Source organism: Phaethon aethereus (genome assembly GCF_964289735.1).
Source record: "Phaethon aethereus genome assembly, chromosome: 2".
Lineage (NCBI taxonomy): Eukaryota > Metazoa > Chordata > Aves > Phaethontiformes > Phaethontidae > Phaethon > Phaethon aethereus.
In genome coordinates this window covers 161147626-161160906 of record NC_138582.1, presented here as the reverse complement: position 1 = coordinate 161160906, position 13281 = coordinate 161147626, and the positions used below count along the sequence as shown (strand labels likewise).

Below are 13281 nucleotides of genomic sequence, written 5' to 3'. Positions count from 1 at the left end.
AGTTATTCTTAGAGGAGAAGGAAAATTAAAAAAAAATCAATCTTTACTAATAACAATAATGAGTATCATAATTTGAAGGAAGTCACTGGAGAAGAGTCATAACCAGAGATGCTTGCTATTTAGAAAGAACAAGGACTTCTTAGAGAAGAGGAAGACTTTTTTATCCAGAAATTGAAGTTTCCTGCTTCTGATGATATAGAACTCATATCTCCTGCACTGATGGTCACTACGAAAGAGAATGGATGTTGCCATTAACAAAACAACACAATGGACATAGCCAAGTTTCATTATGTCAGCAGCAGAAGCAGTACAAGGAATAACAAATTTCTAAATTACACTTAGTTCAGTGACATGCATGACGCAAAGAACTTCTAACAGTTAACCAACAATGGTCTAAAAAGCAACAGAGGCCAGAGAGCATTTGATCACAAGCTGAAAAAAATTTGAGAGAAAAATCACAGTATTCTGAACTCCCTGCATTAAATGACATTTCCCAGGATTCGTTCAAATTTCTCCATGAGACCATACAGCTCATAAGACACAACTTAGTAATATCAGTTATTCTAAATATGCTTTTAACTAAATACATGGGTAGCTAAATAAAACTGCATAATCTTATTCTTGCAGTTGATGATTTATCCCTCATTGTTCTGTTGTTCCTTCTCCTAGTGCCCCTTCTCTACATTTACACATTCTTTATATATACACATTATATGTAATAATAATAATAGCTTTATTATATGAAAATACAGAGTTATATTATATGAAGATAAATCTGAAGACAGTTCTTTCCCTTTTGTTCTCCTGAGAACCTCCTAGAAAACTTCTATTGCTAATACTGGATAATAATATAGAGTTACTACGGTTCTGTCAACAATGTTGGTACGGTCAATACTTACTGGCTAGAGAGCAGAGTGAGGCTCTGCAGTGTTCCTAGAAATGAACAGTCAATTTAAGTTGTATACCAGATCCTCATCAATTGATTCTCTAATGTTGAGTAAATTACTGTCCTTCTGTGCCTCATTTTGCCAAAATTCAGACTATGAAATTATTTAATAATTTTTCATTTTCACAAATGTGATTTTTATTATGTATATTTCTATTATGCAGTAAACTGGAAAGATAACCCACTTTGACCAATAAAAAAAGGATGACATTTCATGACTGGAATGAATAAAAGAGAATGGTCATATGTATCACCTGCAATATTTTGTACTTACATCTGATTTGCTAAAAGTTGAAATGTGTATTTCAGTTATACTGAAGACTAATACAAACAATTGCTGCAAACAGCTAAAAAGTGCATCTAATCTTTATAGCTTTAATCGATTATTTGTACTTTCATAGTTAGGTCTTTTAAATTATATTCATAATGGATATGTATAGCCCTGAATTTATAAGGAAATCAAAATATGTTCATGTCAGAGTCTGTTTAACAGGGGCTGTTTAACAGGGCCCAGATTGCAAGTCTGACAAAAATGTGATTCTGCCGAATGTGCTTAAGAAATGGGTGCAATAAACAGATTTCTGCAGTGACTAGGTAAGGGAGGTTCCTCGCCACTATTCTCAAAGTTGAAGAAGAACCAGGAATAATTTTTTCTTATGTAATTGGGGTGCTTTACTGTCTGACATGGCTTTGAAATTTAAATTTCTTTGTCATTCTTCAGAAAATACTGTATTTCAAGTCTGCTAACTATCCAAGGTCATTAAAGGTTTGTAGGGTGTGATGGGAACTAAACGCCTTTGAAATTAGACCTCTGATTAAGATACTTAAGTCTATATATTTAGAAGAGTAAGTTTTGATGCCTGTAAATACAGCTCAGACCTGCCTAGCAAAAGAAACATGTTGGAGGCAGAATAAAGCATAAATGCCTTCTTCACCAACTGAATCCAGGATCACAAATACGACCGTCCATTTAGTCATCCTAATTAAGATTAAAACTATGACATCTTGGACCACTCCAAACCAATAAAACACCATCAGCTTAAATCACTAGACAGGGTAAATTAACTCTTAAGTGTTTTGAAGTACCCTTTTCATCTCAAAAGGACTGTTTAATGCTAAAAGATAAGGATCATGTTCTGTCTGTTTAGAGCTGCCAATTTTAGCAAAAATATTCAGTTCAAAGTCAAAAAGTTCTGTTGCAATATTCGTTGCCATGGATATTTCACCACAGCTGGGACATGACCAAAATTTGTAGCTGTCAAATCTCAAAATCTCTAGGTTCACAAATTTAATATTTTGCAGGTGTTTAAAACTGTTAAGGAATTCTATATGCATTTTTTAGTCTGTTCTAAACAGTTTTGAGTCAGTATGTTTATTCAAGTTAGATTGTTAGCAGTTAAATTTTAATGATAATATAGTATTTCTGCATTTGTGGGGTTTTTTCAGCAGAATTAATTTTGCAATGCATTTTTTGCAAAATTTGAAAGCTGGCAGAGAAATAATTTTTGGTTGGACAAGAAGGTTAGACAAGATGATTCCACATCCTACTCTCTAAGTCACTATTAATGGTTCCTATCAAACCATGCACATTGTAAAAATTTAGGTTTCACCCACAGAGCAACAGAAAAAAAAAGCCCAACAAACCAAAATCAAACTAAAACAATAGCTTAGTAAAAAGTTAGTGAAATTAAAAAAAAATTCTCTATTTATTAATATATCTTCAATTAAAAAAAATAAAGATTTCTGACTTGCCATAATGGTGTCTATCACAATATACCTTAGACACAAGAACCTGCACACAAGACCTATTAATCCTCTTATATCCAGTTATGTATTGCCTTTTGCTATGCTACCTGTCCCTGTCACTAATATGCCTACATTATGAGTACATCTCTCTGCTCCTCTGTTCCCATTTTTTACAGCACCTAAACTGTTGCATTTCAATACAATACCAAAAAAAGTTATCATGGGTTCTAACCAGTGAAAAGCTGCAGCTACACATAAACAAATGCTCTTATTTCATTTCAGGAATGCTGAGTGTCTGAACACAAGACTCTTCTCGCCTATGTCTTTTTCATTTGCGCAGTATATATGTGATCATTACAGCCATCTGATGCTAAAATTCTATGTTTTGGAACTTCATAAGATTCCTGTTTTCTAATTATCACCGTTACTTTACATGTCTTTGTATAAACGGTGGGATTCTGGAGTACCTATAAAGCTGTATGGAATCAAACTCATTGCTCATTACTATACTGACCATATTGCAATTTTATATAAATAGAGTTATTGTACTGATAATTGTTCTCTGCTAGCTTCTTCTAACCTTTAAACTGAAGAGAATGAAATCCACATTCATTTGTCTAAATGATGTCATGTGCCAAGTGTAATTACTTCTAGAGCAGGTCATCTATGTCTAGAGAAAGTTTATTTCTTCAAAACGTTGAGATGAAATTACACTGCACTATTGAGCCTGATTTATTAAACAGAAATAGGCCAGAGGACAGCTACTTGATGCAAGACATGTTCTATATTATGAACGTCAAAGTATGCGATGCTGGCAAAATGTTGGCTGTCCTACTCTGTAGTCAAAGAGCAAATAAAGGTACAGTTAATGTGAGAAAGCAAGCTATATACAATTTTAAATTATTTTTTTGTCAGCTTTCCCATAGAATTATGTAACCCTAGAAACTGCAAAAAAAGTAATCAAAACATTCACACAGAATTGGAACTGTGGATTACTAGAAAACAAGTTTTATCAGCAAGAATGTGGCTGAAGGATTTTAGAGAGCTTTCTCTCTCCACAAGCTGGGTCTCATGCACACCAAGAAGAACAGATCTCAAACTCCAAGAAAACACAGGAAACAGTTTTTATCATCATACTTCCATATCTCTAATTTTCAGTTGACATTCTAAGTCATTCATCTCTTTGCGTAGTTGCTAAATAGTCCCACGCCTTCTCTAACCTGTACATTTGTCCAACTCCACACGGGAGGGTGAAAATCTTAAATATGTCTCCCTATATTTAAACCTAAATAATGCAAGGAAAGTTTATCCAATTTGGTTACCAAAATACTTACAACATGAACAATAAGACCAAACTGCTGCACAGAAAGTGTTCCTGTGGGTATCAGAGAGACATACACACACATAGCAGCCGCAGAAATAGATTCCTTGTGCAAATCTGGATAATGTGCATTCCCATAATTACTATGGCATCCGATTACCTCAGTTTCTAAATTCTTTTCATTTCTAAGGATGTGACGGACAGTGAAATTTTTCTGTGAGTTTGGTCTATTCATTTTCTGTAAACAAGATCTGCTTTCAGAGTTCCTGGATGGATGTCCAAGTTACCTAATAGCAGTACACCACGGAGCAACACATTTACCTGTGTCTACCCTGGAAGTATGCATTAATTTATTCTGCTTTGGTTTCCTTTGGTAAACTAAGTTTTTGGAGTGCTTTTCTTCAAGACACTGTTGTCTTTTAAAATTTCTAGTTACAACTAAAGCCTGAAAAAAACCTTCTTATGTAAGTATATGCTGCTGTTGAACTTTTAACAGAATTTATTTTTGGCTTTAGAGATCGGTAAGTAAGAAGTTTGCTTAAAATAAATGAACTGATTAGTGAGTACATTGGCAAGCTACTGCAACCTTATTTATTGGTTAGAAAAGAAAAATGTGATATTTTTTAAATTTAAAAGGTATGATGGCTGGATAGAATTGTGAGCATTTTTCTGTAAAAGGCAAACACAAGGTTTAGTTATAACGATACTAGGGCCATAGTGACATACTGAGAGGAGCTGCCATACCAAGAGCTACAAACCTCTTTCTGTAGTCATCAAAACTTGAAAATTTTGGTGTACTAAACAAACGGAAGGTAGGAAAAACCGAGGATATGAATGTACAGAGTAGATAAAATTACAATAAAAAGATTAATTTAAGCTGGTGAATCTGTATTGTCAGTAATATTTAAGTTATGGAAGTTGATCTCAGTGGTAAGGAAAAAACCTAATGTTAATTCTTAGTTTTGCTGAAATAAACTAGTTCAAGCATTTATACATTTCAGAGTAACTTGCCAGGAACATGCCAAGGCACATCAGGAACCTCTTGAACTTGACAAGGTTTCTATGGACTTGCTAAATTTCAGTGGATGTCTGTTCCATGAACTTGTAACGTTTTGAACACACGTAAGCTTCATTATCCACAACAGGCGTAGCTACAAACTGCATTCTGATTTATTTTGAACATTCTGCCAGTTTCAGCTATTCTTGCATTGTTAGAGCCACTGCACAGTCCCATCCACATTCGCTGTGCCACTCTGGACATGACAGATCTTTCTCATACCATACTCATCTTTTTTTCCCAAATAAAGATTCCTGCCTTATTTCATCATTTGATGTATGGAAGATATTCTATACTTCTAGTCATGCCTTTTGCCTTTCTCTGAATCTTTCCATTTCAACCGGAGTTTCCAACTTCTCTGAGGTATGAGAAGCAGAACCGTATGTCGTATATAAATACAAGCAAGAGATTTATGCAAGAACAAATTATATTGTTCTGTTTTCCATTCCTTTCCAAATAATTCTTAAAAATATTTTCCTTGTTCAACTGATAATGGAGACTGAATTGTTATTTTCATGAAATTATCTATTACTACACTAAGTTCTTACTCCAGGCGTGTAATAGTCTATTTAGGCCTATAATTTTATATATAAAGCTATTTTTTCTACATATGCATTTTTGCTACACTAATTTACAATTAATTTCATCTGCCATTTTGGGTCTTCACTCAGTCTAGTAAGGTTTTTAAAGGTTTCACCTTTAATACTGTGAATAATTTAGTACTATTAACAGGCTTTCTCATCACACTGCTCACCTTCTTTTCCAGCTCATTTGTAGGTATGTTGAATGCCACAGTCCCAGCAGAGATCCTTGAACTTTTCTATCTTTAGCCTTTGAGAAAACTATTAATTTATTCCTAATCTCTGTTTCTTGCCCCTTAACCAATTACTGATCCACCATTTTCATGTTCTATATTCCACATTCTAAGAAACAATTAGTTTCCTTAGAAACTTCTAGTGAAGGACATTGTCAAAAGACATTGTCAAAAGCCTTTGTCAACCCAGGCAGGCTCTACCAGCTGCATCATGTTTGTTGATCCCTTCGAGAGATTCAACAGGTTTACAGGGCAGGACATTGCTACAAAAACCATATTGATTTTTCCAAGGTAAAGCATACACATTCACGTGTCCCATAATTAAATTATTACTTTATTGTACTTTCCTAATTTTGACAGTATACACCCATAGCTTTTTGATACATTAAACCCTTTTAAGAAAAGTGGTATCCCATTTGCTACTCTCCAATCACCAGTTAGCAAGAAAGCTTAAAGTGAAAGGATTCACAACAGTGATAGTGCTTAAACTTTTTTGTTCTTAATCTCCTTAAAACTCAGAATGGATGCACGATGGCGTTGATGACTGCTAAATGTCCATTTGACTTTTTTTCATAATCTCTTATACAGACACTTTGAGATAAATCTTCCAGTGGGTCCTACAAAGAAAAGTTCTGGCACGGAAGCTACTCCATCCCTTCTGTAGCTAAATTCATCCATGGTGAAGCAAAAGCATAAGTTAATGGACAGTTTTGGGATCCCAGTGTTTATCTAAATGAACTTTTGTTTCTATTTTCAAGCAAAATTGCAACTTGTTCATTCATAATTTTAAAATCCTATCAATTGGGTAATCTGGAAGCAAATCAGTTATCAATTCAGTTGATTTGCAGAAATTATTTCTTGCAGTCAACAACTCCATTATACAGTTAGTAGCCAAGTTGTCAAGAAGCCAACAGGAGTCCTTGGAACAGTGGTACTTATTCAGAAGCAACTTAGCTCCAGAAATACAATGTTTATTCCCAAGATTAACTTGTCATGGAAATTGCCTAAACAGCACGGCAACAAAAGTGTATTTCTACCATCTTTTGATCCAGAATTTAAGGTTAACATGTAATAACATTTTTGTTCCCTGAAAAAGTATTGTAAAAGCGAAGGTATTACATCCTCATTTACAAATAACCAATCTGTTTTTATGAGTTCATGACAACACTGAAGAGTTTTTCACCATGGTAAACCTTGACTACAATTCCCTATTTAATCCATTTCCTCGGCAAACAAGGAAGCCTGAGGCACCTTTAGCCAACTCAGAGATGTCACACTTCAATTTCCCATATGTACCACTAACCCCTTGACTGTCTCTCTCTTTAAATGTCAGTCTTCCTGGAGAATGGGATGTCTTCTCCATGCTGTTTGTATTGCTATTGCCCGCTAACTGGGTGCTTGGGTGTGGGAATGGAGGACAAGAACCCTTACCTGCTGCTTTGGCAACGTCAGCAGTTGAAATGTTTTGGAGGTTTGAGTGCACTCTGAAGGTCACAGCTGGTCCCAGCACGCTGGAAGAGATTATTAAAAAATTTAAGATTTGTAATCAAAAGACATGGCATAATATTGCTTATCAAAATAGGTTTTTAAGGAGAAACTATTAAGACACCATTTAGCCCTCTTCCTTTTGCTTCATTAGCTACATTTGCATACATTTTTATACCTCTTGTGGTTTCTTGTGTGTATCGTGCCTATCTGAAAGAATTTCAATGACATTAACTAAACTTCAGAACACTCCTGTAAATACTATTCTTATTATGAAAATGGCAAAATGGAGGCACTGACATTGTTATTCTCCCAAATACAGCATAAACTGGATAAAATCGGCATCCAAAGAAGATTACATGTAATTTCAAATTTTATATGCCTAACATCAATACAAGCTTATTCCTGTTGTCATGACTGTGAGTCAGAGGGACAATAACGAAACTCAGAATATTTATCTTGATCATATTCTGCAAGAACATGTATGGGGAAAAGATTTTTGACATATCTGATCCAATGACTGATTTTGACCAGAAAGATACCACAAAGAATTTCTCTTTTAACAACAGAGGTAATCACCTCTTTGAATAAATTATGAAGGGAAATGATTGACCCGTTTGGGTGTAGTCTGACGGTCCTTTATGCCATTAAAATCTATGAGGCATTTACAGAGGAAAGTACTGATTAGCCAGATGAAGAATGGCAGAGTAAAATATTCAGGGTTTCACAAAAATTTTTCATTCTGCATTTTTGAAGAAAAATAAATCCATATATGTAATGTTGCATTCATTCTCCATCCATCCCAGCAATATGCAACTGACATGCACATCTGATGAAAGGAATAAAGAAATTTCAGTTCTGATATTGTTAAAACTGTACTGAAGTACATATATATGAAAAACATAAGAAAAATACACACACACAAATAGAGTAAATGTAGATTTGAAGCAAATTTCCAGGTAACAAGAGACTGTAGAAGCCATGCTGTAAGAATTTACAGAAGAGAAGAGCTCAAGGGCTCAACAAAGATGGAAACTGGCACTATTATAAAAGTTAACTTATATATTATGTAGTATGCAAGTTCCTAAGTTTTTATTATTCATACAACCAGTGAGAAAAATTACATTTATACTATAACAACCCTGCTTAAATGGTGAAGTACATTGGCTGGAACCATACACGTAACATGCTTTGACCTCCTATAGCTGTGGCTTATGAGAGAATGAAGTCTGAAAAATTGCTGCATAAAAGAAATAATTTGAAAAATATTTGTGTTGCAGGGCTTGAAATGAAGGATTAAATTATTCTTTTACTAACATGTTAATATTTTGCATCCATAAAAGAGAGAGCACTTAATGAAGTGTGCTTAATTGCATCACATATACCTTAGACAGAAATACCTTTAAACTTTTTCCGTTTCAGGAATAAAAAACCTATTATTAACCAGAAGACTTTCCTTTGAGGTCACAAAGGGAATCAGAGTAAGACTAAGCAGCATCCTTTCGATCTTTCACTGGTAAAGCACGCACTGTGCACATTTTATTCTGGAGTTGAATAGGAACTGTCATTAATCAATCATTTTTCCCTAAATACTCTTCAGAAGAGGCAAGCAGAAAAAGAAAACAGAGAAATTTTATTGCTAAAGGACACTCCAGATGCCAAGTCAATGTATAAGAAATGTATGTTAATAATGTTAGGTAATTAATTATAAGGCATTTACCAGTATAATTTAAATAATATTTCAGGTTTTAATACTCAACAATTGCTAAGTATGTTTTATTTGAGATAACCGCTTTACAAAAATTCAGGCCATTCCCCAATTCTGTCACTAACGCTGAGATAATCAACCGTAAAAGGCACCTGGGAGTTTCATGATGCCATACACAGAATATAACTCATCTAGCAGTGTCCTTCCTTCTGCACTGCCAGCCTAAGAGAAATGATGATTCCTCTCTGGCTGCTCAGATATTTGCAGTGTAATTAGCACTCTGCTTTAAATAAAAGCAGGCACCAACCCGGTATATAGCCGTCCCACGACAAAGATAGGGTGGAAAAAAAAAAACTTTAGATATTCCCCCAAATCGACACTGTATAGTCCATTATAGCTGAGAACCTGGAACCAACACAAACTTTCAGGCACAGCGCAGTTACACTGTGGCTTTATCAGCAGAGACATGAAAAGTTTCCTCTCCTCCTTCCCTCGCTGAGTTTCTTTGCTTCTATCTCTGGCCCAGAGCTCGCTCCCCCCTCCTGCCCCGCTCGCCGCAGCTATGTGCTTCATGGCATCCTTAAAATCATACGGATTAAACCGGGAGCATTCCCGTGACGCAGCGAGAGGCGGGGATTTCGGAGCGCAGCCTGGCCGGAGCCGTCGCGCTGTGCCCTGGTGACTGCGCCTGGACAAGCCAGGAACACGACGGGATCCCAGGAGCGCCCACGTGCTCCTCACGGCTGCAGAGACAACGTAGGGAAATAAAAAGGAGGGTGGGAGACAAATTCCTTATGGAAGTGGGATGATATTGGGTCAACTCCACTCTTTTGCAGAAAAGACGACATCTCGGAGTCATTTAAAATATCCACTCATATATTGCTGCGTGGGAAGTTGTTTTTCTCTGTGTAACAATTGAATGCTCGAATGCAAGGAATCACCTGAGCACCACATCAGCACAGCTTCCCTAAGAATATTAACAAAATACAGAAAATGAACCGGCTCTTGTCACAACTTTTGGCACGTTGGTATTCTGCTGTTCATTTAAAAGCAAACAAAAGACCTTGAGATTACTTGGTCAAAATTGCATTCCTGCTTGATGTTTTGGGAACTGACTGCTTCAGGAGCTCATAAAATGAGATTTTTCTCATGGGGGGCTTCTGGCAAAAGCACTCAATAAATAAACATTTCAATAACAATAGATGCCCTTTGGGGAATTCCTCGCTGTTCATTATGCGTCGGACGAGAACGTTTAAACAAAACCAGTAATTACTTGACTGCAAAATATTTTTTAAAAGACTTTTAAACAAGAGGCCAACCAGCCTGAGAAAAGGTTCCAAGATGTATAAAACGCACCCCTGATACTTCCTAACCAGGAACTTTAAATTAGATAGATGTGACTTGCTTTTTCGTGCCGCTGTCAAGCCCTCTGAAGCCTGGCGAATATTAATGGCAATCGTCTTTACATCACTCTAAATACGGAGGCTGACTGAAGTGCACACGATCGTTTATGACCTGATGAATTGCAAACAGACCATGCCCACGACCCAGGGAGGGAGCCGCGGGGGAGCGGAGGCATGGCTCCTGGCTGGCGGGTTACGCCACGCCAGCGCTCGGCCAGCCGGGTGGCTGACAGCAGCCAGAAACGCAAACCACAACGCCCAGGCTGAAACGTAACCCGCGTCTAAGACGTGCCTCTGCGGCAACTGAGATTCAAAATGTGAGGCAGCAGCACTTTTAATCTAGAAAAGCAATATTTTATACCAGATTTTTTGTCTATTTCTGCCCCCCAAGCTGTATGCTGCTGTAATTACAGCTATGTAAATCTGTAGGTGACTCTGCTGACACAAGTGAACTTACACTCACCTAAATAAGAGAAGATTGTGAGTTTTAGGAGGCATCTGGACTATATTATTACAATCAAACTTATAATTTTTTTTTCTAATACTTTGTCATGACATGTTTTTGAATAAAGGTAAGGAGGTTTGGCTTCGAGGCTAATAAACAGCGACTTCTCTCCTTGCGAAATGCAATGTCTGTTGCAATGACCTGCTAAATTTATTACTTGAAATTTACTGACTAATTACCCCCTCTGTTGGCTGTCACAACTTCTGGGGTTTTTTAAGATTTCAATAATGTTGTCTTCAGCCATAATAGGGTTTTTTGACAAAGACATTCAAAGCATATTGCAAATTGTCACCCTTATGTGCTGTTGTCTTATATTTTGTTTACTAGAGACGAAATAATTACAGCGTTTATACCAAAATGACTTGCAGGTTGATTGCTGGTTTAATAATATCCCCTCCCCTAGGGTTTCTATTTCCCATCTGAAGGTGGGAGGATGCACAACGTGCACAGAAACAAACAATATTCTTTGTGTAAAATAGAAGTATTTCCTTTCATTAATTGTTTTACAGACTAACAACATTCTTATTATATTTTGCCTGTCAACAAATGAACGATCTGAACAAACAGAGCTGGAGCATGATCGATATGGCAAAGTCTGTATCACTTTCAAGCCTTAGGCCATAATTACATTTATGAATGACAGGAGTTAAATCTCCATAAATTATGTAGCAAGCTTTGCATGCCTGTTCTTTTCCCTCGTGTGCGTATACTTTAGTATTAAAATATCATACAGAAGGTTTACTGTGAAATACAGTCACAGTCTATCATACCCCCTAGTGGAAAAGGATTTGAGAAACAAGTGACAACATGGTTATGTGTATTCTTGAAGATGAGACACAGAGCTGATGCCAGATGGAAACGAGTTGAGGTTGCACAGCATTTTTAAAAAAATACAGGCAGAGTGCAATTTCTCATGATTGGAGGAAGATGAAGAAATCAGGATTGGATATTTCCAACATTAAACATTCTCTTAATGACCCTATTTCGTAAAACAGAGCTTGCCTTAATAAAGCTTAGATTTGAAATTAGAGTCAAACTACTCGTCTATATGTTCATTTCAAAATCCTTTAATCTCTGGAGGTTAAGAAAAGCGATTAGTAACGCTCCAGAGGCTTGTGCAAAGTAAATTTTATAGCAGCGAAGGTAATTGTCTCAGGAAATGTTTGGTGGGCTTGAACTAATGACTTGCAATGTGTACACATTTCTGTGCTTGCTTACTGTGTTTAGGAATTTGAAGCTTATGTCCATTGTTTATATTGTACCGAGGCCTCTTTTCACCTTCTCAATTTCAGAAAAATTAAAACGCCCACACATGTAGTTGTGTTATATATTGTATATAAATATAATTATGTCAAATCAAATTGATAGAAAAAAGCACATGATTAAAAGAGGCATTTTTGCAATACAGCGCGTTTGTATGACATGATTTACAGAGCAAAGCAAAGACAAAATTGCAGTTGGTCATCATCACATAACACATAGATGGATTAAGGAGTGTGCACTGGTTATTTTGTGCTCCCGTTACACAAACCAGCTGTAAATGCATTGACCACTTGCTTCAGGTTCCACCAACAGTTTTGATCAACACTTTTGACCAAAATTTATTTTGTGGAGCATTGCATCATACTCTATTTATGTTACATAAGCAGGTACCTGATTAAACTTCAAAGACTCAGGAAATCTGTGAAGGATGTGCTGTGCTCTAGTCTGAGCTACTGCAAAATAACTTCCCTGAACTGTTGAGTATATTGATCACCACTCAGACTTAAAACTAAAAAGGCACACATCTTTCACTCTTTAATATCTTTTCTATTCAAAAATTTGCTTCATTTTGCACCTGAACAAGTGTCAATGTACAGCTGTATGTATTCTCACCTTTCTATTGACATCTAAGTACTTACAGCCAGTGATCAATTAAAAAAAAAAAAAATCTTTTCCTGTTTTAGCAAATTGAGCTTCTTGAGTCCTTCCCTGGAAACTCTTAACATGCTCCTTAAACTGCAGGATGACACGCAGTGTTCCACAACATGCTGCAATACAGCCAAAAATATAATATCTATTCATATTTATATCCCTTATACACACTAAACATGAGCTGCTTGTTTGCAACGTTGTTTACAGAAATGTGCTCCCGTATTAAACATATAGCTAACACGGAGAGAGAAAGTTAAAGGTTTGTTTTGCTAACATCACACCTTATGTCTGACAATGACCAAGTACTAAAGACGAAAAAGCAAAACCCCTGCTAAGGGAAAGATACTGATTGCAGCGCTCACCAATTCACCAGTTACTGGTT

At 36.2% G+C, this 13281-nt stretch overlaps 1 protein-coding gene across 1 annotated transcript in view; it reads right to left on the bottom strand.

The window, feature by feature from the left end:
- PTPRN2 (protein tyrosine phosphatase receptor type N2) overlaps positions 1 to 13281 on the bottom strand; it is a gene marked incomplete at its 3' end in the record, with an annotated part of 669211 nt that overhangs the window by 356007 nt on the left and 299923 nt on the right. Inside the window, exon 11 of the mRNA XM_081996867.1 lies at positions 7316 to 7395. Coding sequence (XP_081852993.1) covers positions 7316 to 7395 — 80 coding nt within the window. The remainder of the gene's footprint in view (positions 1 to 7315; positions 7396 to 13281) is intronic.